This window comes from Hydra vulgaris, chromosome 07 (assembly GCF_038396675.1).
Source record: "Hydra vulgaris chromosome 07, alternate assembly HydraT2T_AEP".
Taxonomy (NCBI): Eukaryota; Metazoa; Cnidaria; class Hydrozoa; order Anthoathecata; family Hydridae; genus Hydra; species Hydra vulgaris.
This window is the reverse complement of record NC_088926.1, coordinates 1,735,018-1,761,723: the sequence shown is the minus strand read 5'-3', so window position 1 is coordinate 1,761,723 and position 26,706 is coordinate 1,735,018. Positions and strand designations below refer to the sequence as shown.

At 27.6% G+C, this 26,706-nt stretch overlaps 1 protein-coding gene across 1 annotated transcript in view; it reads right to left on the bottom strand.

Moving 5' to 3' along the window:
- LOC100209179 (RNA-binding protein Unr) overlaps window positions 1-26,706 on the bottom strand; it is a 47,022-nt gene that overhangs the window by 2,399 nt on the left and 17,917 nt on the right. The window contains exons 6-12 of the mRNA XM_065800776.1: window positions 21,610-21,868; window positions 19,865-20,040; window positions 15,320-15,367; window positions 12,769-12,920; window positions 9,013-9,481; window positions 8,803-8,931; window positions 8,598-8,705 (exon numbers count right to left, since the gene is read on the bottom strand). Of these exons, the coding sequence (XP_065656848.1) occupies window positions 8,598-8,705; window positions 8,803-8,931; window positions 9,013-9,481; window positions 12,769-12,920; window positions 15,320-15,367; window positions 19,865-20,040; window positions 21,610-21,868 (1,341 nt within the window). The remainder of the gene's footprint in view (window positions 1-8,597; window positions 8,706-8,802; window positions 8,932-9,012; window positions 9,482-12,768; window positions 12,921-15,319; window positions 15,368-19,864; window positions 20,041-21,609; window positions 21,869-26,706) is intronic.

Below are 26,706 nucleotides of genomic sequence, written 5' to 3'. Positions count from 1 at the left end.
TAGGACCTATAGGATTTTGGAACAAAAAAAGACAAAACTTTGAAAACTATAAACATTTTATATTACTATTTTTAACATATATGTTTTAATTTAACGAGGTTCAAAACTGAAATTTTTTTTGGTTCAAAATTTTATAGGATTCTTATAGGATTTTTTTGTTCTTATATCTTATAGGACTTTTTTTTCTCTAAATTCTTATAGGATATTATATTCTATTGGACTTCTTGACTAGGATACTCTTTAAAGGCTCATGGTTTAAACAATATTCCTGTTGCAGTTTGGTAAATGCTCACATAAAAAATTATGGCTTCTTTTGCGCGTAAAAGATATTTCTGGTACCCCTCCAATAATAGTCTGATCAATCTTCTTTATTTCATGCATGTAATGTCCTTATAATCTCAATTGCACTCATTGAATCAATAGTCAACAAATTTTTAGTACCTCACCTAAATCTAACTATTGAATTTTATATATTATGCACTGTTCCAAAAAAGGCTTCCAGGCCTTGTTAAGAAGCGTTACGCAGCTCGCATTTTGCTTGCGAAAAGGCGATTTGCCTACGCGTTCAGCAGTTTTGCGCTACGCAAAAACTTATATCTTTTAGAATATTTAAATTATCGTTTTGTCGTAAATTATCGATTGTCGTTAAGGTGACGTAATGTAACGTTTATTCAGAAGAAATAAAGTATTTAACCGCAGAAGTAAGAGCATTTAACCGCAATAGATTTTTTGTTAAAGAAACAGTTTGTTTCATAATTTTTGTTGTTGTTGTTAAAAATTAGTTAAAAAAAATAAAGTGTTTTAAGTTTTATCTTAAGGAATTAAATATATAAATTCCTTTTAAATATAAAAATTATTTTTAGTCATAAGAGTTTTAAAAATGCACGATTTATTTTGATGTAAATATTTTATTAATAAGATATTTTGTTTATTGTTAATTCGATAACGTAAAGTTTTAAAGACGTTCGTTTAATTTATGAAAATAAATTATGATCACGAATATGATATCGGTTACTGATAAATAACAAAAAAAAAACTCTTTATTGTTTAAAAACGTTATTAAAAAGAGTTCACAAATTAAATAAGGCAAAATTTATTAACAGTTAAACAAATAACCAAAAACCAACTGTAAAATCATAAGAAAATAAACAAACATTATTTTACGTTTCATGAAAAAAATATTTTTTTTAAAAATCAAATTTAGTTCATATTTGAAAAAAATAATAAAAATGATTTTTTAAATAAGAACTTAGATTTTATTTGTAACTTTTGTTGTAGTGAGAAAAAAACAAACTGTTAGTATGATTTTTAACACGTTAATAAAATAACTTTAATTACAATGCGGTACTTGAAAAGACGCTAGTGACGCAATATAACTTTAACGATGCAAAATATATTTGCTGAGTTTGAGTTACTCAGAAATGCGTTACGCGTTTTCGCTACGCAGCGAAATCTCGTAACAAGGCCTGGGCTTCTCACCCAAACCTTCTGACCCAGAGAAACCCTCTTGAGAGATGATAGTATGTACCTAGAGGATCAAAAAATATTAAACTCAAAATCACTGATTGACATCCGAGAGAGAAAATTGCATTTAAAGTTTATGCTATAAATGAAAAGGTTCAAAGAAAATAAAATCAGTCGTATTAAAAAAAATTTCTGTATTAAGTCAAAGTAACTTTACATAAATAAAAAACAATGCAATTAAATTCACTGTCAACAAAAAAAACGAAAAATCTTTTTAAATTTTTTTTCTGGAATTAAGCGAACAAAGCCTTCGGAGTTTTGTAGCGCAACACAAACCTAAAAGTCGCGTAAAATTCTGGGAAAAGACATGTATATGTTTGTTTACATTTGCGTTTTTTAGATTTGTGTTTATTTAAAACAAAAAACATAGTTTTTCATGACAAAATGCCTAATAGGGCAAAGACTCATGAAGAAAACCAAAAATGTATCTGCTTTCTATGTTTCAAAAAGGCTTCTAGAGCACTGACTGACGATATGAAACACAGATCACAGGTTATTTATCAGAAACAGATTGATTTTCAAGACCGAAGAGTCCTTCTTGGTGTATGTGAGGCCTGTAGATCATAACTTAGAGGATGTGATGAAGGTCAGGTCACTTTGCCAGAACTTCGCAACTTTAATTCAATCAGTCTAAAAACACTGACCAGAACTTCAACCTGTGATTGGAAGATTTGCTCAACTGCAAGACTATCTAGAAAGGCTAAGCCTACTTTTCTTGAAAACTCATCCAACTATTTGTAATTTATTTGCAGGTTTATCACGACCCAGATGTCTCTTTCCAGAAAAAGAAGTCCTTGGTGCTGAAGACTTAGCAAAAGTACAAATGAACACTGGTCTTTCTAACTCTGGAGTGCAGAAACTGGTTTCAACCTTGAACAATGTGTCACAGACCCGCATTGTAGAAAAAAATTTTGCAACTAACTTTCAGTCTTTTGGGCAACAACTTGCATCTGAATTTACTCACACTGAGGCTCTGTTTTCATCAGAAAGCAAATCAGCAGAACCAAAAGTAGTTGCACATTGCATTAGTGCAAAGTCTCTTCTAGAAAAAACTCTACTCAAAAGAAACATTTCTCAAAACCACCTTGTGAAAGTGGGTATACATAGGGGAGGAGGTTTTCTCAAGTCAGTTTGGGTGTTATTGATTTGCAACAAACCCCACAACATGTCACTAGAAGACTTCTGACTCATCAAATTGCAAAAGATTCTGGTGTTAAAAGGCAGCTTTTACCTGGTGTTTGTGAGGAACTTCCAGACACCTATGAGAATGTGAAAACATCTTAGAACTCGTCCAAGTGCACCAAATCAGTTTCTTCTTGTCTTGTGACATGAAATTTGCAAACATTATTTGTGGAATTCATTCACATGCTAGTTCACACCTGTGTACATGGTGTGACATTGATGCAAAGAATCTTGCAGTCTGTGGAACTCCTCGAACCTTTGGTTCTGGGGGTGATAGCAAAAAAGCAAAAAGGTTTAATAACACTATTCGTTTTCCAAATATCAGTCTTCCTGATGATTCTCTCCTTATTGACCTTATCCATCCAATGGAGCTCCATCTGCTTTTAGGAGTTGTGAACCATCTCCTTAAGTCACTCAAAGACTCTTGAACTAATGTTGACAAGTGGCTTTCTGCACTACATATTCAAATTAAGCTATACCATGGTGGTCAGTTGGCTGGACCAGAATGCACAAAGATCCTAAAAAACATTGACTTATTTCAACAGCTAGCTGAAAGTCTGCATTTCAAGTTTTTGGCTACGTTGACATAATACGAAAATTCAATGCTGTTGTAGATTCATACTTTGGCAATAAACTTGACAAAGACTATTCTGAAAAAATCCAAACTTTAAAGGAATCCTACATTGCTCTCAATGGGCCATCTGTAACACAGAAAGTTCACACAGTCTTTCACCACATTCAACATTTCATCAACAGAAGGAAATGCTCTCTAGGCACCTTCAGTGAACAAGGGACAGAGGCACTACATCATGAGTTTAAGCCTCATTGGCAAAGATTGATTGTTTGATGAGTTAATGTTAGAAAATATATTTTTGAATAATAAAAATTAATAAATTCCTTTCATAGGTCCTTTAAATTTTAGGCATAAATTTAAAATGCAGTTTTCTCTCTTGGACGCCAATCAGTGATTTTGAGTTTAATATTTTTTTGATCCTCTAGATACATACTATCATCCCTCAAGAGGGTTTCTCTGGGTTAGATGGTTTGAGTGGGAAGCCTTTTTTTGGAACAGTGTATGGTATTTATATATATAATTTTATACATTATGCAAGCCTTCCCGGGAAGCACATGTGGTTGCACGGCTTGTTCGCCCACGTTTCAAGTAACTTTTTTAGACTAACTGACCACAATTCTTAAATAAGGAAACAAAATTGTAACGAAATATCAAGTTTAATTAAATAAACTAGAAAATTTATTAATTAAAAAAAGTAAATTTAAAAAAAAACTTTTTATACAAAAACTTTTTTTTTTTTTTTAGAGTTGTTGAAAAAATCATCTTTTATAACGATTGAAATTTTTGATATGCAATTTATTCATGATTTTTATCAGTCCATATAATTAAGAAACTAATTTGCTATGTACGCTAGAACTATAAGAAATATTGTCAATTTTTTTTCTTACCTTTATTCGCTTATTACGTTTTTTATATACGTCTTTTCGCTTTTAAAAAAGTTTTTTCTCAATACTTATATAACAGAAAAATAAGAAAATAAATTGTTATTTATTTGTAAAAAATATTATTTTATTAATGACAGAATAACTTAAATAAAAGAATAACATAGTTTCTTTAATAAATGTATTTGCCGCAACTTGATGCATGTATGAAATTGTTTCTTTTATATTGCCCAATTTTCCATGTTAATACGAATTATTAGAAATAATGAACATAATGATTGCTCTGTTTAAAAAAATGTATTTAAAAACTTTAACAAAAGTTTTAAATAGGCTCCTAAAAATTTCGTTAAGAAAGTTCAGTAAATTAACTTTCCTGTCCATTGATAAAAATAGTAAAGTTTAGCAAAGATATTCGAAATAAAAATTTAAAACTGACTGAAAAAAGTCACGAAAAAATATCAAAAAATATTCTTATTTTCGCTATATTCTTATTCTACTTTTTCCTCGACTCGTGTCAATTTTGATATTGGAAAATAACAAACGCTCTAAAAATAAGAAAACAAAAACAGTAAATATTTAGGTATATTATTTTTTTGACAACAATTTTATTTTTTTCGTTAATAAATTTTTTTTAGCTTATTTTTTTTAGGTTTTCTATTTCGAATAGTCTTTGGTTCTTTTCTTCGAGTAATGCTGATTTATTCTCTAGTTTCTTATGGGTTTATTTTGCGGCGAATTCTTAAAATGCTTAATATACAAAAACCTGGTCAAGTTGTCTAAAAAAATTACGTTAAACGTGAATGTACAAGGCGTGCAAGCGCAGGCGCTTTCCGGGAAGGCTTGATTATGTTTATATATATACCATACCATATAAAAGATGATCATAATAGCATACAAAGAAGTTGCAAATTAAAGTATGAAACAAGCTGCTATCGAGCTCCAAAATAGTAAAGATACCAATGAACTAAATTTACCAATCAAAACTTTACACATTTCAATTGATTGTTCTTAGGACACACATTAATGAATGGAGTTGTTACTGCTTTATCAGATGGTAAGTGCATAAATATAGAAGTCCTTTTAAAAAACTGCAAAGAGTATGAAACACAGAAAATAGGAAACACTCATTAAAATTTAATTCTTGAAAAGCAGAACACAATTATGCCATTAAACATCATAGATTTTGTGGGGCAATGAAATTTATTGGATAGTGAATATTTTCAAACAATCTGTACTGTATTACAATAATTTGAATGTACTAAATTATTACCGTTAGATAACTTGTAAAATGTTAACCAAACGTTGCCCGTGTTAAACGGGCAATGTTTGGTTAACATTTTACAAGTTATCTAACATTTTTTTGTCTTTGTTTTTCATAAGATAATTTAAAGTTCATTTTTAAATGAACTTTAAATTATCTTATGAAAAACAAAGACAAAAAATGCTCAAGATCAAATAAAATGATATTCTATCAATGATATTGAGCAGGATAAGGAACAAGAACTTTATGTAGCTAGTGGCTTTTAGCACTTTGAAATTATCTTTTTTTTTTTTTGTTTAAAAAAAAACAACATATTTTCATAAGATTTACATAAGTTTATAAGATGAAAAGTTTCAGTTGAATTTTTTTTTTAAATTAAATTTATATTAACTAAATTTGTTACAAAAAGTGGTATTTATATTAAAAAAAACAGTGTTTTATTACAGTTTAGGTTTTTAATTTATTAAGTTCTGACTAATTAGACTAGATTTGATTTTTCTGCTGCCATTATGATTTCCGAATGAGAATTACAAAATATATATATTTTTAATGAAAATAGTTATATTAATTTATGAATTCAAACTTTCATCAAAAGGAAATATTTTATATAATATTTTACAATTCCTTTTTTTTCCATAAAAAATTAAAAAAATTTTCATTAATTAATGTCAATTTTTTTTTAATATTAAAACAAAATTTATAAAATATTAAAAAATTTAAACTAAATACTTAATACTAAAATAAATTGTTTTATAAAATGCTACTGAAAAATGAAAGTGTTGTTTGTCTTTTTTTGTTTGCTTCCATTAAAATGGGAAGATGTTTGATGATGCTCTATTACAATTAAATAATAGAAAAAAAAAGTTTACAAAAAAGACATTAATGTTTTATTAGTTTCTCAATCTAATATTTATTTATAATATAATCTAATATTGCTACAAAAAAGTTTCTCAATCCCGAAATCCCGGAATTGAAAATGCCTGCGATTTTTACCATCCCTACTCGTATTTATTAATGAAATTTAAAAAAATATTATTTGCTCTCACGCATGGTTTAAGGTATCAAACACTTAAAAATAATTAATATAATGATATATAAATAAAATACTTCATTTATTAATGAACCTAAGTAATTTAAATAAAACAATACCTTAAAATGATAACACAGTATAAATTAAAATAATAACTAATAACAATATGAGCATGCATGAATATACATGAGTCATATTTATTTTTGAAAGTATCTGAATAGCCATTCTGGTGGGGAATCAGTCCTACAAATTTTTGCTGTTGGTGTATTTTTGCTGTTGGTGCATTTTTGCTGTATTTTGAGATCTTGCGTGATGATCAATACTACTTCTGTCCACAATTGTTTGCTTATGTCAAATGTTTCAATTAAATGATTATATTAGGGAAAAAATTTTAAAATGAGCTAATTTCTGGTGTCCAAACAAAAACGTAATAACATAAACAAAAAATAGTTATGTTTATGAAACTATTTTAGTAAATTTACAACTTATTAATGAATAACAGTTTAGTTAAAAAAAGTTAAAAAAATATTTTATCAACTTGTTGCTCTCACATTTGGGGCAGAGGGGTTTCAAATTTTAGGGCTTTTTTTGTACCCAGGCTTTATTCATCACAATTTTTTGAAAAGCATCTTTATTTGACATAAGTATAAAATACAAAAGTTTGAAGTTTTCTCCATGTCTAGTTAGCTATATCAAACATAAAAAAATGCAAATTTTAAAAAATAAAATCTCAACGAATTGTTTTATTCTATTATAAGTTCTTTTAGATCATTCATAAATTACGTCAATTAAAGTTTAATTGTAGATCATTCATAAATTACGCCAATTAAAGTTTAATTGTAGATCATTCATAAATTACGCCAATTAAAGTTTAATTGTAGATCATTCATAAATTACGCCAATTAAAGTTTAATTGTAGATCATTCATAAATTACGCCAATTAAAGTTTAATTGTAAGAAAAAAATAAAAAGTTTTTCCTCGCAGAGTCATAAATTTTAGCAAAAATTAAAATAGATGTTTAACTTCAATAAAAATCAGCGCGCAAAGTGAAAATGATCTACTACTTTATGAGCGTTGGAACAATTTCTTGATTTTTTGGCTAAGGAGGAATGGCATTCCCTTGCCTTCCCCCCTACTTTAATCTCTGTGTGGGGTTATATATATATATATATATATATATATATATATATATATATATATATATATATATATATATATATATATATATATATATATATATGTGTGTGTGTGTGTGTGTGTGTGTGTATGCATATATATATATATATATATATATATAATAAACACACATTTTAAACATACTTGTCATGGTTGTTTCTGAAAATATTTGTTTTTATTTTTCTCAATACTTTTGTCAGTAATTTTTCTAGACAACTATTTGTGATATAAATAGTGTGCGAAATCATTTTACATTACTTAAAATAATTAATATAATTATAAACTTTTAAAACAAGCAATTAAAAAAATTATACTTTTGTTATATTTTTACATTAAACATAAACATTTTAATTTTACATTTTTTCAGTAATTTAAAAATATTGTGCTTGAAAAGTGTTGATTAATTGCAATAGGTATAAAAAGTTAAGAAAATGGTTTGTTTTTCATTAAGTCTTATACCTTTGATAGCTAAGTTGTTAAGTGCACTATTCTCAGTGTAAACATTATAACAGTTTAATGGGTTCAAATCTACCCCTGTCAATAAACTTAATAATTTTTTTGTAATCTCTAGGGCGTGTTATGTAATTGCAATAGAAATCATATCTGAAAGAAAACTTTTTAGAGCATATTAAAACTTTATAAGTTAAGCGTAAAACACCTCATGTATCTTAATGCAATTCAACATAAATTATATACAAACTAACTTCTCTTGATATTTACAATTATGACTCTATATTGTATATAAATTTGACATTTTAAAAATTTGTCAACCAATTGTCACAATGTTTATTATGACAATTTATCAATCATACCAATTGTCGCAATGGTCATTGTGATCAATTGTCACAATGGCCATTGAGACCAACCATTTAATGAGACCAATAGTCATAATCTTCATTGTGACTAATTTTTGCAATGGTCATTAAATATGCATATTAATGCAACTATGTATGAATCAAGAAACAAACCTGCCCTTTCAATGATTCAACTCTTCCTCTTAATATATTTCGCTTGCAAGCAACACGAGTTGCTCGAATAGTTTTAGTGACAGAATCAATGTATGTTTGGAATGACACCTAAAATTAATGTAAAAAATTAATCAGCAAGTTTGTTAGAAAATATATTTATATTAAAAATTAAATAGAATAAAAAAAATTAAAAAAAATAAAAAACCTTGTTCCCAACTTGCAGTTGTTCTTTTTTATCAACTAAGCTAGTTATACCGAAGCGATAAACTTCTTCTTTTTCATCATTTTCATGTTCAGTTGAAGATACCTGTATCAAGCCCTCATATTCGCTTTGCTAAAAATAGGTTATTAAAAAAATGTATTTTAAATGAAGCACCTAAACAATGACTTTACTCTTTTTTAATGTATAACTCACATCAGGATCAACCGTTCTCATTGGTCTAATTACGGTTCCTTCATAAACATTAGATGTAACATCATCTTCTGTAAAGCTACTTAGTGGCAGCTTTGTAACATTGTCTGCGCTTATTTTCTCCCCTGATTTAACTTCAGTAAATTGCACTAAGTCACCTAGCTCAAGTGGAGTACCATCAGTAACAGCGCTAAAGTGAAAAAATAGTTCTCGCTCATGAGAACTTACTTCAATAAATCCAAATGATTCCTTAAGAGCACAGACATAACCTTGTTGCAGAAGATGAACAGCTTTTTCTAATACATTTACATCACGAGCAAAATGATGGCCGCTTGCTTTTTTTGTTACTAGAATAAAATCAACCTTATCTTGATATTGTGGTGTTTCCCTAAGTTTACAGTCACGTAAATAGTATGCAACTCTAGTTTGAACACCGCCTATCTGAGTTTGAATAAAGCCATTTTCTTGTTCTCTAGCAAACAAAATAAAGAATAAAAAGAATAAATATAATACAATAAATATATATAATAGCAAATCTAAATAAACATTTAAAATGTATAAATAATAAATAATAATACAGTTAACTCCTGGTAAAAATAACTCTTGTTATCTTGAAATGTTTAACTTGGTCCCTTGGAATCATCTTATTGATTACTATTAAAATTCTCTAGTTAAGTCAAACCATGGATAACTCAAACTTTGTTATGTTAAACCATTTTTTTTTGTACCCTTTCAGCAAATTTCTTCTGATAACTCGAACTTTTTGTATGGAAAAAAAGGAAACCAAAATAACTTGAACTTAAAATACCTTTTTTTTAAAAAAGTCATTCGATATAAAACATTAATTTAACATAACAGCTTAATTGTAAAACGAGTAACTTCTCAATCAGAATTCCCTGACTTTTCCATGAATATAATACAATTTTTTATTTTACTAATTTTTTTATTTAACTAAATTTTTATAAAATCATTAATTAAACATAAAAAAATTTAATTTTAAAAAGATTTTTGTAAATTATTACTCCCAACGCACGAAGGCATTTAAAAAAATTTATTGAGCTAGTCATTTTCTTGATAGCTCAATAAACAAAATGCGCTAAGGGATTGTCCATAAATTACACAACATTATAAACGTGTATAAAATTGTTTTGTTTAATAGTGAAATTTAACAGCGTTTAAATTTCACTGATAAACAAAACAAAAAAGATCAAAAGCTTTCTTTCGAAAAGCCTTCAGTTAAATGAAAAATAAAAATAGCGCATTAAGTTAAATAAAAATCGCTCTGCAAAAGAGATTAAGATACTTAACTTCTGGTTTTTCAATAAATTTAGCATTGTGTAATTTATTGAATATAAATTCAGTGTTGTGTAATTTATGGAATATATTCACAAATTGTGGCAAAATTTTTTTAAAAGATTAAATAAAAAAAAGTTCCATAAAAAAATTGAATTAAAAAACAACAACAAAAAAAACAGTTCAAAAAAGAATCTTTTTAATTAACAACAGAAAATAGGAATAAAATAAAAACTTTAATCAAGTACAAGCTTGGTCGGTAAGTGAGTGCAATTTTGTTAAGAATAAATTATTTCTTAACTTCTCTTTTTTATAATCTTTTTATAAAATTTAGCAACACTTTTATTAAAAATAACAAATTTTATGTTTTATTTCAACAAGATTCTAATAAAACTAACGGTAATTGAATTATATAACAAATATTTTTTTATAACCATTTCATGCTTTGTGTGGTTTGCAAAGTTGAAAATATTTAAAACGGTTCTCTACACACGGTCACACACGAGCAGTGAACGCCTGAGGGGAGAAATGATAAAGTATATTAAAATGATAAAAATAATTCTCCTTTATGATAAGGTACATAAAGGAGAATTATTTTTCGAACAAAGCATATTTTGACAGTTGTCAAGACAAAATTAAAGATTAGTAGAGGAATATTTAAAAATGAATAAGACAGACAATGCACCTACACAGTACTAACTACAATAATCAACAATAAATTGTTTTATAAACACTAATAGTTTTTTTTTAACACTAATAGTGTTTTATAAACACTAATATGAACGAAAATATACAAAGTAAGTAAGTAAAAGAAATATCGAAATAAAAATCGTTGAGTTGCTATAAAAACATCTTACTTTCTGTCTTTGAAATGTTTAAAAAAATTCCGCAATGCGCCAGACCCCTAAAACAGTCTATAATGATCAGTATCCAAACTACAGGCTAAACATTTAATAACTTTATATTTTACTTAAGTCCATTGGTTTATTATACTATAATATATACTATAAATTAATATAAAAAGGGCATATTACATTTTAAGTAAAATATGATATTACTTTGTCTTTTGCAAACTAAAAGCACGTTTTTATTGCATCAAATTATTAAAAAGCAAACTTTCATGGTTAAACTAAAAAGGTAAAAAATATTTATGAAGAGGAAGCAGAACTATTTCACAATACCACTGATGTTTAGTGAGTGAGATTTTTAATATACTTGTATGTTTGTGTTCTGTCTGGACCTTTGGCGCACTGCTGCTTAACCCGTTACGTATGTGGACCCTTTGGCGCGGTGTTCATCTACTTGTAATTCACTATGCATAAATGTATGTTTAGTTAAGTTTAGGTAAGTATGTTTAGTTAAGTTTAGGTAAGTTCCTGTATGTTTATTTGATAGTTAATTATTAACTTTGATTATTATTATTTTTTAAATTTTATTGAAAACGCAGTTCTTCTTGGAAGTCTAGTTTTTATAAAATCAATTGTACAAATATTTTAAAAAGATTTATATTTAAAGATTAAAAAATTAATCTATACTTTTATATATATAACTATTTATATTATTTTTAATTAAACTTCTTATTAATAACAGTCGATAAAAGTAAATTGTCGCTTAATTTAAAAGCGATTTGCTAATATATAAACATTAGATTACAAAAGATTATTTACAAGTTTAATTGCTTTAGTGTGTCACAACGTTTCGGACATACATGGAAACATACATAAACTTGATTGTTCTCAAAATATCTAAAAAGCCATGACCAAGTTGTCGCAACTAAATATAATTTGCATGGTCAGGAATAGAGTGCAATCGCACCCGCTTCCCTACCAAGCCTGAAGTATATAAAAGGCTACCATTGATTTTATCATGAAATGAAAATAAAGATAAGTAAAAAATGAAGATATAGTTTACATTATATAAAAAATGTGTCAATGAAGTGAATTAAAAAATAGCTTATCACTAACAATAAAAAAATTTTGAACGATTTTTCAAAACATTTCAGTCTAAAATATTTTATAAATTATGAGTACTTTATTTTTAAAATACATCCAGGTTTGTTAATGCTTATTTTTTACAACTAAGATTTTCTTAACCAGTCAACCTTGACCTGCAAGAAGTCATTTGGGAGGTCAAAGCAGCAATCTTGATCATTTCAGACGGTCGTTGACTCTTAACCACTTGAAAAGATCAAAAGAAAAATTGCCTCAACTCAAATTAATACCTCATATCAACCTAAGTTCAACTTAACCATTTTCTTTGGTTCTTTGGAGGTTAAAGTGTTATTGAGAATTAACTGCATATATAGATAAGATATGAATATATATATAAAAAAAAAAAGAAAAAGATATAAACATCTCTATATTTAATAAGTCATTGTCAAAGAATTTTATATCATAAAACTCAAAAAATATTTTAAAAATACTTTAAAATTTAAATCTAAAAAGTTTATGAAAATGGTAGACATACTTGACTTTGTTGGGACTTTTCATGTTCCTAATAAGAGGAGCCTCTTGTTCTATGATACCAACATACCGTTTACTTGAAACAGTTTCAAATGTAACAGAACCTTTAGGTAAAAAATGAACTCGAGTTGCATGTTGTCTTTTGGAAACCACATCCTAATATCCAAAATAAGAAAAAGAAAAAAACATTTAACCAAAAACATAGCATGGTGTCAAGCAAATTAGAAGAGCAACAACTGATAGTTTATTCTTTTATTTTATTAACAAAAGTTATTTATTTAAAAAATCATGAAATCTGTATCAATTTTCTATTTGATATGCATGTTCAAAAATCCTTGTTGTATAATGTCTTGAAGTTACCAGACACTATACAAAAAGGATTTTGGAATATCTCAACTTTGATAAAACCTCATGTATTAACAAACATCTCTCACAAGCTCCTAAATATAAAAATTCTATAAGCATTTACTTATTCTCTATTTTTAACAGAGAGTTTTTTAGATATGAACTTGAATTAAATAGAGTATTTATATTGAACTTGAAAAATCTTCATCAACATACAAGTTTTACTCAGCATACAGGTAAAAAAACTATACCATGACCATTAAATGATAATTGCTGCTTTTTACTTGAATATATATATTTTTTTCTCTTTATCTACCTTTAACATATATAAAGTTTTACACCTCTTTATATTTATGCTTTTTATAACCTGTAATTACTTATTCTAAGTAACTATAGCGACATCTCTATAGAAATTTAAATTTAATATATACATCTGATCAGCAAGAAAGCAAAGTTAAACTTTTATAATTAAATACATTTGAAAAACAAAAAGTTAAAGATTATCTTAGCACCAAAATTATATAGAATATAGAAATTATATAGAATATAGAAATTATATAGAATATAGAAATTATATAGAATAAACAAAAATACAACTTAGAAGTAGGACTATAAGAAAGATCATGAGGAACAACGCAGTACCAGAGATAGAACTTTATTTATCCCAGAAATTACAGGAAATAATAGAGAGTCTATCAATCAAAACTTTAATACTACAGAAAGGTTAGAAAGGAGTGATTAAATAATTTAAAAAAATACGCCCAAATGCACTATAAGAAGCATCTTATGAAGTAGAGCAGAATGCCAGTAGACCAGCATTCCTATTTTCATTTATAATATCCTAGGTAATGCAATAAGTAAGTTACTTTTGCTTAATTTTTAAATTAAGATTTTTACACATTTTGTATAATTATCTTATTTTTGGTATATTCAAACTTTATTAAAACACCCACGACAGCATAGGAAAACCCTATGAAATAAAACATCCATGACAGCAAAGCATAGCAAAACTCTGTGATATATAGAATATATCACAGAGTTTTGCTATATATATATATATATATATATATATATATATATATATATATATATATATATATATATATATATATATATATATATATATATATATATATATATATATATATATATATATATATATATATATAAATATATATATATATATATATATAAATATATATATATATATATATATATATATATATATATATATATATATATATATACAACCCTCGGAATTAGCGTCGGCATTCGGCAATGCCGACCCTACTGCCGACCTGGAAGTGTTGAGGTCGGCAAAAAATTACCGACCTCATTTCTATGTTTTATGGTCAGACCTTTGTATCAAATAATTTTTGCCGACCTCATTTTTCTTAATTCCGAGGGTTGTGTGTATATATATATATATATATATATATATATATATATATATATTAGGGTGCATCCAACGCCCCATACATTCAAAAATTGATCTGTCCCTATTCTTAAAACTTTCTATTGGTTCTCACAAGACACCCTGTTAAATTTTTTTAAAATTGAATGAGATTTATGGGGGCCACCTCAAGTCTGAAACTTGCAACAAGACCCTCAACAGAAGGAAAAAAAGTTTTTCAAAAGTATGTCATGTTGGGTCTCAAAAGAAGCGAAACTTTATAAAAATTTCAAAAATAGTTATCATTTTTTTGTTAAAAATACCTTTAAAATTTTTTTTGACAAAAACATGAAAAAAAAGGTTTTTTTTAATTTTTTGTTAAAAAATAATAATTTTTATGCAATAAAACTTAGAATAATAATTCTTGTGTAAAATTTTGTTATTTTTGAAATTTTTATAAAGTTTCGCTTCTTTTGAGACCCAACATGACATACTTTTGAAAAACTTTTTTTCCTTCTGTTTAGGGTCTTGTTGCAAGTTTCAGATTTGAGGTGGCCCCCCTAAATCTCATTCAATTTTGAAAAAATGCAACAGGGTGTCTTGTGAGAACCAATAGAAAGTTTTAAGAATAGGGACAGATCAATTTTTGAATGTATGGGGCGTTGGATGCACCCTAATATATATATATATATATATATATATATATATATATATATATATATATATATATATATATATATATAAACATATATAAAAATTATATATACAGCAATTACAAATTTACAACTTTTCAAAACTTTGAATAAAATATACTTACATTTTGAATAGTGAACTCAACTTCATCACCAATATTCATCACTCGAGACTGAAATAAAATTTAAAACAAATTTTAAGTGAAGAAACCATTTACATAAATATTTATTCAACTATATGTAGAAATTACAATCAGCTGGGTAAAAATAGTAAAAAAACGTTAAAAGGTTTCTTTCATCAAAAATATTTAATGTTGTATAATATTTTTAATTGTTGTATAATATTTTTAATTTTAAACTAGTTATTTCAAACTTTTTTGTTGCTTTTAACTTTTTTTTTATGTTGCTTTTAACTTATGTGTTACGTAAAAAGAGCAGCTAATGACAGTGATGAACAACTCAATTAGAATAAAAAGTATATTTATTATTTGTAAAGTTCTTTAAAAAATTTTTTTTTTTGATTGTCAGTTTAGATATAATACGAGTTATGCGTATTTTGGTCGTTTTTTTCTTCTTTCTTTTAATTAAGATTACAACATTTAAAGCCACTTTAGACCACTGCAACCATTCTTTTAATTAAGATTACAACATTTAAAGCCACTTAAGACCTAGGCCACTGCAACCATTCTGAAATATGCATAACTGACATTAATGTTTGTCATCAATGCTGCAAATGTTTTTCAAATCAGATTCAGTTCTTATGAATCACAAAATTATAAAAACTTTGATTAATGTAAAAACTTTATGAATATTTAAAATGTTTTTTTTTTAACATTCACTTTTAATTATCTTCATAAATTCACTTTTAGCAAGGCTACAAGCGATCTAAGTAACCAAGGCTACAAGCAACCAATAACTAAGTTGAATGGTAGAAAAAAAAAAGACTAAAATTTATCAGGGAAAAAATAAACGTAAATAAAATTCATCCGAAACATGATGGTGGATTTGGTTAGGAACAAACTAGCAAGTCAGCAGTAAAATAAGTGGATTAAAGTTTGATAAATAAAGTTTGATAGCAAAGAATTATTAGGCTCGAGATTTTAATTAAAGAACTTGCTAATTGTAGTAAAAAAAGTTGATTAGATGATTGTTAGAGATCACAGCAACCTCAAGATTTTTTTTAAAAATTGGAACCACAAATGCCATTTTCTAGGAAGGAAATGCCAATTTCCTAGGAAGGAAAACAAGATTCATATTCAGTCATTGTCAAATAGCAGCTGTATGAGGAGAAAACAATGGGGTAAGAAAACAATGGGGTAAGAAAACAATAGGGTCAGAAAACAATGGGGTAGAAATGAGGACTTAAAACCCTCAAGAATAAATATAAGTTTACATGTTTACTTAACTCTTAACAATTATGTAAGAGGAAAGTAAAGTAGAACCAAAGATGGCAACTGTGTATTGTTAAGAATGAAGTTTGTGATTTTGGAGAAATATATATTAAATACTCAAAAAGAACTTTGAGAGAACTCATCATTTTATTGTGTTTAATACTCAAAAAATATTTACCTAGACATTTACCCTAAAATTAATCCCAGATAAAAAAAAAAAAAAGCTAATCTTGCTTGCATGGGTAGTTTAGTTGAAAGACAAATGAAGATAATGGAGTTCAGTGTTGAGACATGCTTGTTTAAATATTTATATTTAGGGAAAAATTAAAATAAACAACATAAATATATGTGTGTATCAGGGATGCAGAGTCCCAAAAGGACTCCGGCTTTATACTTTTTTCAAGTCTCTACTTTTTCCAGGTCTGTAGTGTCCAGAAGCTCTAAACATGTTTGTTGACTTATTATGTGCTATAAAAATTCATGAGATTTAATGACTTGAAACTTATTGTTTGTAAGCCCGGAGTCCTGGAGTCCCAGAGTCCTTGCCACCATTATACCTAAGGACTCCGGGCTCAAAAAACGATTGTTCCTCTAACCTAAACGTCTTAATTTTTTTCCTATTAGTAGTCCATAAACTTATTTACATTTTTAGAGCACCTAGATACCAAAAACTAGGATAAAGTAATCTTTTTGTAACTTTCAAATCCGGAGTCTTTTTTGGGACTCCGCATCCCTGGTGTGTATGATGTTCATTTGAAGTAACTTTTAGTAAATCGAAATTATTAATATTAAAAAAAAAAAGAATTCAAAACATTTGTAAATAATTTAATTAAAAACTTCTCAACATTTTGAAACATTTTCGAAAATTAATACCTATTTTTACCAAAAATGGAAAAGTATTAATAAATATTCAATACTTTTCAGTTTGCCAGGTAAATGCATAACTCTAGTGTGTACATGTACACCCTCTTGTATACCCCAAAAATCTTTCTAAAAATCGGATACTCTAAGTAACTGAAAAGAATTTTAAAATGTTTTTCTTGGTTAAATTAACACACACATATATACACAAGATTAATGCAACACACGTAAACACAAGATTAAGCAGCACACACATATACAAGCACACATATATAAGCGCAGAGCTTTTTAGTACCAAATACATTTTAATTTACAAAACTGAACATAGAAAACAGTCAAAGTTGTTAAAATTATCTTTCTTGATAATCTTCTGACATCATTGAAAATTGTACTAAGTGCAGTTGCAAAGACAAAGGACTAAAAGAAGGAAAGTTTTATTTAATTTTAGAGGTGTAGGTGTAGTGGAACAAGTCACGTTTAATCTTGATAACCCAAGTTTAAAAAAAGAGTTGGATCAAAAAGGTAAAGAAAAAGTTGTAGATCAAAAAGTACAACTGTTTTAAACTTAAACAAAATTAAATTAGGAACTAATCTCCTAATATTAGTAAAAATTGTTTACTGTGCAGCGAGGATTGAGCTTTTATCAACTTTTAAATTGACCGGTAAATCGGTAAAAAAAAAGCATAACATACCATAAATATATTGGTAAGACTAAAAAAAAAATCTTCAAAATCATAGAAACTCATTAAATTTTTTTGCTTCTATATAAAACTTCATGCTCTTTAATGTTAGATAAACATTATACATTTAAAAAATATCTTTACAAGCTTACAAAATTGCTTCTTTCAAATGTCTCAAAATTGTACTCCTAATTGCAATACAAAGTATTGAGTCTTGTTGTTTAAGTCTGTTTACAAGAAACTTGAAAATTCCCCAGATGTAATAAGAGTTGCATCTTATCAGCAAAGGGCTTATGCTGCTAATTTGACTGGTTTAAGAACAGTAACAAGTCATATCAATGCAGATCAAATGTTGTATCAATGCAGATTAAATGTGGAAAAATGTTTTTTAATACTTTTCTGATCGAATCTTTAACTTTAAGAAGCTGTTGAATTATTAAGAGTAGACTCATCTCTCTTGTTCTGCAGTCAAAGATAAGCGAAACCTTTTTCCCCTGCTGTTTCTTGATTTATTCTTGGAGGACATCACTTTTTACTGGAGATTTTTGAAATAACTTGACAAATTTTCTAAATTTTGTTATGACAGGTTGTAAGTGCACTTTCATGCTTAAAATGAGAATATTTTCCCCAATGGTAGCATCAAGAAAACTGACTTTGGTGTCAGATTCAGTTACTGTTAACTACGCCTTTGTTTTGCTTGCAATGTGTTGTTATTGATTTTTCAAGGCTTCTTGTACAGAACTTCTTAAACTGCCATATGCATTTCATGGGTGTAACATGTTTGATGCTCGGTTGGGACAAGTTTTTCAAACTTATCTATAATGAAAGCTCCATCTGTAACTGAGCAAATAATGCTGTCATCAATGTTGCATCCAAATTCTGCCACTATATCTGTGACAATTGCTGCAGCTTTTTTCAGCTGGAAGAAATCTAGAAATTTGAGTCAAGGCCAAATTCTAGTATGTGCATTTTTGATGAATATAATTATTTATGTTCCCACAACTATCTAAAGAAGTGTATTCATCCGGTGTAATTGGAAATCATTTTGCAATCAAGCACATACCATTCCTATGTGTATGCGCCTGATTGCAAAAAATTCACATGAACAAAATGCATGTGTACTTTTTGATATGTGCGTTTCTGACAGTGATAAAAAAAATCGTAACAAAATTTTAAGAGATAAAAAAAATAATACTTTATTAGGTGTGGCTGAAAATCTTTTTTCTTTTTACAGCAAAATAATATTCACAAAAGTAAAAAAAAAGAAAATTAATTTCATAGCTAATTTCAAACTTAATTTTACCGGTAAATCGGTAAAACAATTTTACCGATTTACAGGTAAACTTATGGTAAAAGCTCAACCCTGTGTGCATAAGACTTTGACTTTAAGTTTAAAAGTTTTAATTTGTTTATTAATTAGATTAAATTCATTCACTTATCATTTTTTATCATTCATTCGCTCATCATTTTATTCATTCACTTATTATTTTTTATCATTCATTCGCTCATCATTTTATTCATTCACTTATCATTTTTTATCATTCATTCACTCATCATTTTACTCATTCACTAATCATTTTTTATCATTTAAATCATTAAAAGTGTTAAAAAATTAATTTTTCAATTTTCAAAAACGATTTTCTATATTGAAAAAATTTTAAACATGTAAATATTTAAATAAGTAAAAATATGTAAAAAATTATAATTGGTAGGTAGCCATTTTGATGTATATATCTACCTGTTCAAGAACTTCACTAAAATGGAAGAAAATACTGAGCTCTTGTTCAGCACATTTTATAAATCCAAAGCCATCTTTTAGACTTGAGATAATTCCTATATCACGGGTGTGTCCATTTGGTACGCAAACAGATATTAGTTTAATGTTGACAGCACGTTGTAATTTATCTCGACGATCTATTTAAGAAGATAACAAAAAATTTATCACAAAAATCTATTCAAAAAGATAATAATTAATTTTATAAGGAACTCGATTGCAAAAACGTTATGAGAAATAAAATATTTTGTATAATATTTATAATAATTATAAACTACAAAGAGCTTAAATTTATACCTTAATAAATATAAATAGTATACCTTAATAAATATTAAATAGTTTAAACAAAAAAAATTATTTAATAGCCTTTATTTAAATTTCCAATAAAGAATGCAAAAACATAAATGTAACCATTAAATAATAATAAGATTAATATTTTGTATATTTTTAACAATTAATATTAGAGTATTTATACAGCATTTATAAAATATATGATAACTATAATATATAAATAAGTAAAAAAAACTATGAAGAAGATAGTATGCCAAACAATCAGCTGTTTTTATATTAGAAGTTATCTTTAATTTTATTGTGAGAAAAAGAAAATCAGATAGAATTTTTTTTTATCATGTTTTTGCATAAAAAATTTTTATCTCTTATATATATTTTTATATATATTATACACACTAAAAATTAAAGGTAGAAATTTTTAGTTAAGGTAGGATATGTGATATACCCTTAGTAAGGTATAATTTTCTACCTTATAAGGTAGAAAATTATACCTTACTAAGGGTATATCACATATCCTACCCTAAGGTAGAAATTTCTACCTTTTTTTTTTAGTGTGTACATATTATTTTAATGTTTATTTTTGAAACAAGCGGTTTTAAAAACTGCTTGTTTGTATTTCTGACTTTTAATTACTTTTGCAATGTTTTTTTAATTTTAATTTCATAAATCATCAACGATCTGTCTGACATTACTATCCATCTAATAAAACTTTATGCTTATGATCGCAAGATCATTGCATTTATTAAATCACCAGATGATTATGCAACTATATTAGATATCATTGATAACGTTGTCAAATAGTCACAACTTTGAATCGTGCCCTCTAACATTGAAAAATATGAGGTTATAAATGTTGGCAAAAATAATCAAACTAGATCTACACAAGTTAATAAAATGTCAGTTTATGATGGTAATCGAAACCATCTTATTGTAACAAAATCCGAACGAGATCTTGGAGCCATTGTCTCGCATGACCATAAAACTAGACCACAACTTCATCAGTAAACAGAATTCTTGGAAATTAAAAAATATATTTTAAAGCTGCAGTCTTGTCCTCTGGATAACACATTATTTGACCTACATTAGACCACATCTTGAAATAGCAGTGCAGAGTATACTATTAATTCAACATTAAAAGCAACCTCAATGCATAACTCGTCATTCGTACAAAGATAGTATCATTATCATGAGCACAGAGGAGCCTAGGATTTTGGCAGACCCAGCACTAGGTTTTCAGTACCAAAAAAAAATAATATTCTTATTTTAGTATTCTCAAGATGCAATAATTTTTAAATAATTGCTAAATAATTTCCTTCAAAAAAAAAAATAAAAAAAGATTTCTTAAATTAAAAAATAAATCTAACTTTTTGTGAGCGAATGTTATTTTTACAAAAACATTTTTAAAAACATTTCAATACCAGTTGATACATTAAACTCTACTATGTCTCCTTTCTGCAACATAATATCATCTTCAGTATCTCTATCTCCAAAAAGGATTTCATGAGTATCATTTTTCCCCTGATACTCAATCATCCCTGTTAAATGACCATCCACATTTGTTCCTGGTGAAGAAGATATTGCTTTTATTACATGACCTTTATAACGTGTTGGAGAAATATCTTCAAAAACAACAGTTCCAGTTGGTAGCTTTTTTATGTTAACAGCTGTTTCTTTTCCCTATTAATACGTATAAAAGTATATATATATATATATATATATATATATATATATATATATATATATATATATATATATATATATATATATATATATATATATATATATATATATATATAATATATCATATATATATATATATATACATTTTTTATATATATATTATATATATATATATTTTATATATATATATTATATATATATATATATATATATATATATATATATATATATATATATATATATATATATATATATATATATATATATATATATATATATATATACACACACATATATATACACACACATATATATATACATATTAAATGTATATTTATCATATATATATACATATACATGTATATATATGTAAAAAGTATGAAAACACAAAAAAACACAAAGATCTAACACTTTTTAAAGAATCGTAGAACGTGCAAAATTATAACACATTATCTCATGTTTTTATAATTGCCTCTTAGTTATCTGTCAGATCCCAATTAAGGATTTAAATGCATTCAAAAATTTTCTTAAGATTTATTTAACAATATAAGAAAAAAAACAACAAGATTTCAGTTCTTTTTTATTATTATTATCTTTTTGTTCTGATTCACTTCTAACAAGGCTGCAACCAACCACTATAAACTTGGGAGTTACTAGAAAAAAATAATATAGTTATAGAGCAAGGAAATGGTTGACAGAAGACATGAAAAGTTAAAGGTTGTATGAGTCAGGAAAACCTGAAAATGAGAGAGAGCTCCAAAGAGTTAAAGAATGAGGAAAAAAACTAGACTATTGAAAGTTTTTAGAGCATGCAGGGACAGATACAGTAAACAAATGAGACTTTGCTGAATGATAAGTCAAACGAGAATGACTTTTAGTTAATGGAATTAGAGATTATAGCTCCTTTGAGCAGCATCCATATTAGTATTTGCAGAAAAGAGAAAGAGATGCAACTTTACAACAATAGGAATGAGGCTTAAGCTTAGCAGATAGAGCAGGTCTAACTATGTTTACAATGCATTTTGGGGGGCAGAGAGTGATTATCATTAGAAGAACCAGCCCAAATATGACAACATTATTCCATACAGGGATAAATAAGAAATTTGCAGAAGATGGAACCAGGAGTAAGAAAATGGCGAGCACAATAAAGAGATGCAACCTTAGCAGATGTTAATTTTGCAATGGATTTGATTTACGGTTTCCAAGAAAGATCGGAAGTATGACTTAATCCTAGAAGATGAAAGGTAGATGACTCATCGAGTACATTACTGTTCATAAATATCGGAAGACTTAAATTATTGCAATAACGATTGGATGAAAAAAATTGAGTTTTATTTGAATTAAAGTTCACCACTGTGAGCCCCATGCAAGAGCAGAAAAGAGATCCTTTTCAAGCTCAAATGTCCCCTCCAAGCAATCAGAGAGTGCTGGCTTCTTATCATGAAAAGAACAAGTTGTAGTATCATCAGCAAACAATGCCACCTTAGGTGTCAGAATATCTGGAATATCATTAATGTAAATTAAAAAGAGTATAGGGTCAAGAGTATTGAACCTTGAGGAACCCCTGAAATTACAGAATAAGAAGAAGAGTGCTGTCCATCGAGGACAACTTTTATACTACGATTGGAAAGGGAGGATTCAATATTCTTAAAGATGTTACCAGATACACTGTAAGATGCGGTAGTGGTAAAGCGCTTGCTTCATAAGCGAGAGGTTCTAAGTTCAATCCCCACCACATCCCTGGAAGTACCACGCTCAACTTGTTTCTCCGCGCAGTGGCCTTGTTCGTCAAGGTTCGTGTTTCGGAGTTAGAGAGTTGAGAGAGGGTTATAACCACTATTAAGTAGCCTCCTCATCTGTAGTAGCCTTCTCGGCCTTGAGGAGGTGAATAACAAAAGAAAAAGAAAAGAAAAAAAAAAGAAGAAAACTTATGGAGAAGACCAGCATGCCAAACTTTCTCAAAAGCTTTAGAAATGTCAAGAGCGATGGCCTTAACCTCTCCACCTTTCTCTATTACACAATAAAACCTATGGGTTACTACTGTTAGCAAATCAGCTGTAGAACAAAAAGATCGAAATCCATATTGATAATCAGAAAGTAAGTTATAAGATTCAAGAAGAAAAACCATGCTTATTATAGGAAGAAGACTAATGGGACAGTAGTTAGATGAACCAGATTGCTCTCCAGAATTTTTGAAAATAGGAATAACAGATGCCGCTTTCCAGCAGGCTGGAAAACAAGACTCTGATAAACACTTGTTGAATAGTTTTGAAAGTATAGACGACAGCTCCGGAGAACACTTCTGCAAGATTATAACAGGTATGTTGTCTGGACCACAAGCTGTAGAAGAGTCTAAACAGGAAATCACTTTAGATACAGAAGCTGGATCGATACAAATGTAAAGCAATGGATCAACCTGTTTGACAACTAACTCAGGTAGAACGCAACTAGTGGAGTCAAGAGATGATATTGATGAAAAGTTTTTAGCAGACAATTCAGCTTTGTCTTTAGGTGAGATGACAAAGTCTGAACCATACAAGAGAGGTGGAATAACAGATTTGGTCTTATTATTGATACTATTAAAGATTCTCCAGAACTTGCAAGAGCCTAATTTTTGTGATGAAATAAGAGATTTCATGACCTGAGAATAGCAGGCTTTAGCATTAGATAAAACCTTTTTACAATGGTTCCTAACAGTAATAAACAGTGTTGTGGAGAATTGTTTTGCTGATAGATATAGAAGTAACGGTTTCGATTGGTAATTGCAGCAGGAAGAATGCGAGGAAAACCATGCAATGCAAGGAAAACCATGGAGAAAAGTGAGGCTTGACCTGGAATCATCGAGAGGGAATAAAAGATTCCATGCCAGCTGAATCCACAAAGTTATGTAAGAAGCACATTTGCCAGTAGGAAGACAAACTATTTCTACCCAAGGGACATCACGAAGAAAATTATGGAAAGAGTCCCAGTCAGCTTTAAAGTAGTTGTAAGAGGTAAGATGATAGGGGGATTCAGATGATGAAGAAGGATGAGATAATAGTTTTAGAGGGATCAAACTGTGATCAGAAGCACCTAATCATTCAGGCTTTCATCAAACAAAACAGTATAAAAAAGCACTTAATAAAATCATTTAAAATATTAATAATGGTTCTACTCAAATCTATGCAAAATGTTTTATATAAACTTTTTGTTCGGTTTATACTGTAAATTAATGACCAGAATAAAAGTTTTTTTTTATAATCATCAAGTATCAAAACTAAAAATATATTTTAACATTATTTAAAGAAATATATTTAAATATTCTTTAGAAAAATATATTTAAACATTCTTTAGAGAAATATATTTAGACATTCTTTAGAGAAATAAATTTAAACATTCTTTTGAGAAATATATTCAGACATTCTTTAGAGAAATAAATTTAAACATTCTTTTGAGAAATATATTTAAACATTCTTTAGAGAAATATATTTAAACATTCTTTAGAAAAATTATTTAAACATTCTTTAGAGAAATATATTTAAACATTCTTTAGAGAAATATATTTAAACATTCTTTAGAGAAATATATTTAAACATTCTTTATAAAAAAAAGGAATATTATTTACTGTGTTGATGTTTTAAAATAAAATAGTAAAAAATTAAAAAATTCACTGATTTTTCTTGACTTTTAACTATATTTTTCTTTTTCCCTGATTTTCCCTGATCTTATCTAAGTTTCTGGAAAAGAAGAGCGTTGCCTTGATGGATGACTTTAATAAAGCAGTTAAAAAGAAACAACTTCATAATTTCAAAAATTTTCCCAGATACACCATATGAAACAAGCTTATGGAGAAAACCAGCATGCCAAACTTTGTCGAAAACCTTTAATATGTCAAGAGCGATAGCTCTAGCCTCTCTGCCTCCATCTAATGCACAATAAAATCTTTCAGTCACACCAGTTAGCAAGTCAACCATAGAGCAAGAGGATCAAAAATCGTATTGATTGTCTGACAGTAAGTTATTTGACTCAAGATGGGATGTGAAGATGTGTTTGTTGATCAAAGACTCAAAGACCTTGTTAATAACAGAAAGAAGACTGATCGGACAATAATTGGACGGGTCAGAATGTTCACCTGAGTTTTTGAAAATTGGAACAACAGATACCATTTTCCAGCAGGCAGGAAAACAAGACTCAGTCAAGCATTTATTAAATAGTTTAGGGATAATTTAAGACAGTTCTGGAGAACACTTTTGTAAGACTAAGACAGGAATGTTGTCTGAACCACAAGTGGTAGAAGAGTTTAATTGAGACATGACTTTAGCAACGGAAGTTGGAATGATTTAAATATCTAACAATGGGTTAACCTTTCTAAATGGAATGGAAGGAAGAGAATGGCCATAAGCACTACTTGTTACAAGTTAAACTTTAGATGCCTGTCAAATATTTAACAAAATTAAAATTTTATTAAAAAAAATTTAAAGCTCTAAGAGAGCTGCAAAATTGAGAATATTTTTTAACATTTTATTTATTTTACTTATATTTTGTTTTTATTGTTTGTTTTTAATAATGTTCTTAAAAGAGAGGCAGATATAAAACCTTAACTACAAAAATGAGTACACTCTAAAAAAAAAGAGAGATAGGAATTTGTATGATTTTTTTATTATCATCCTCTTTAATATGAACACAACATGTCTCAGAGGTTCAGGATCCCTTAAGGTTAAAATTATTCTACGTGGAATATGAAATTTTCTACCCTTAGAAGGTAGAAAATTATATCTTAGAAAGTAGAAAATTCACATATTCTACCATAAAGTAGAAATTTCTACCTTTCTTTTTAGTGTGTACCAAAAAAATTA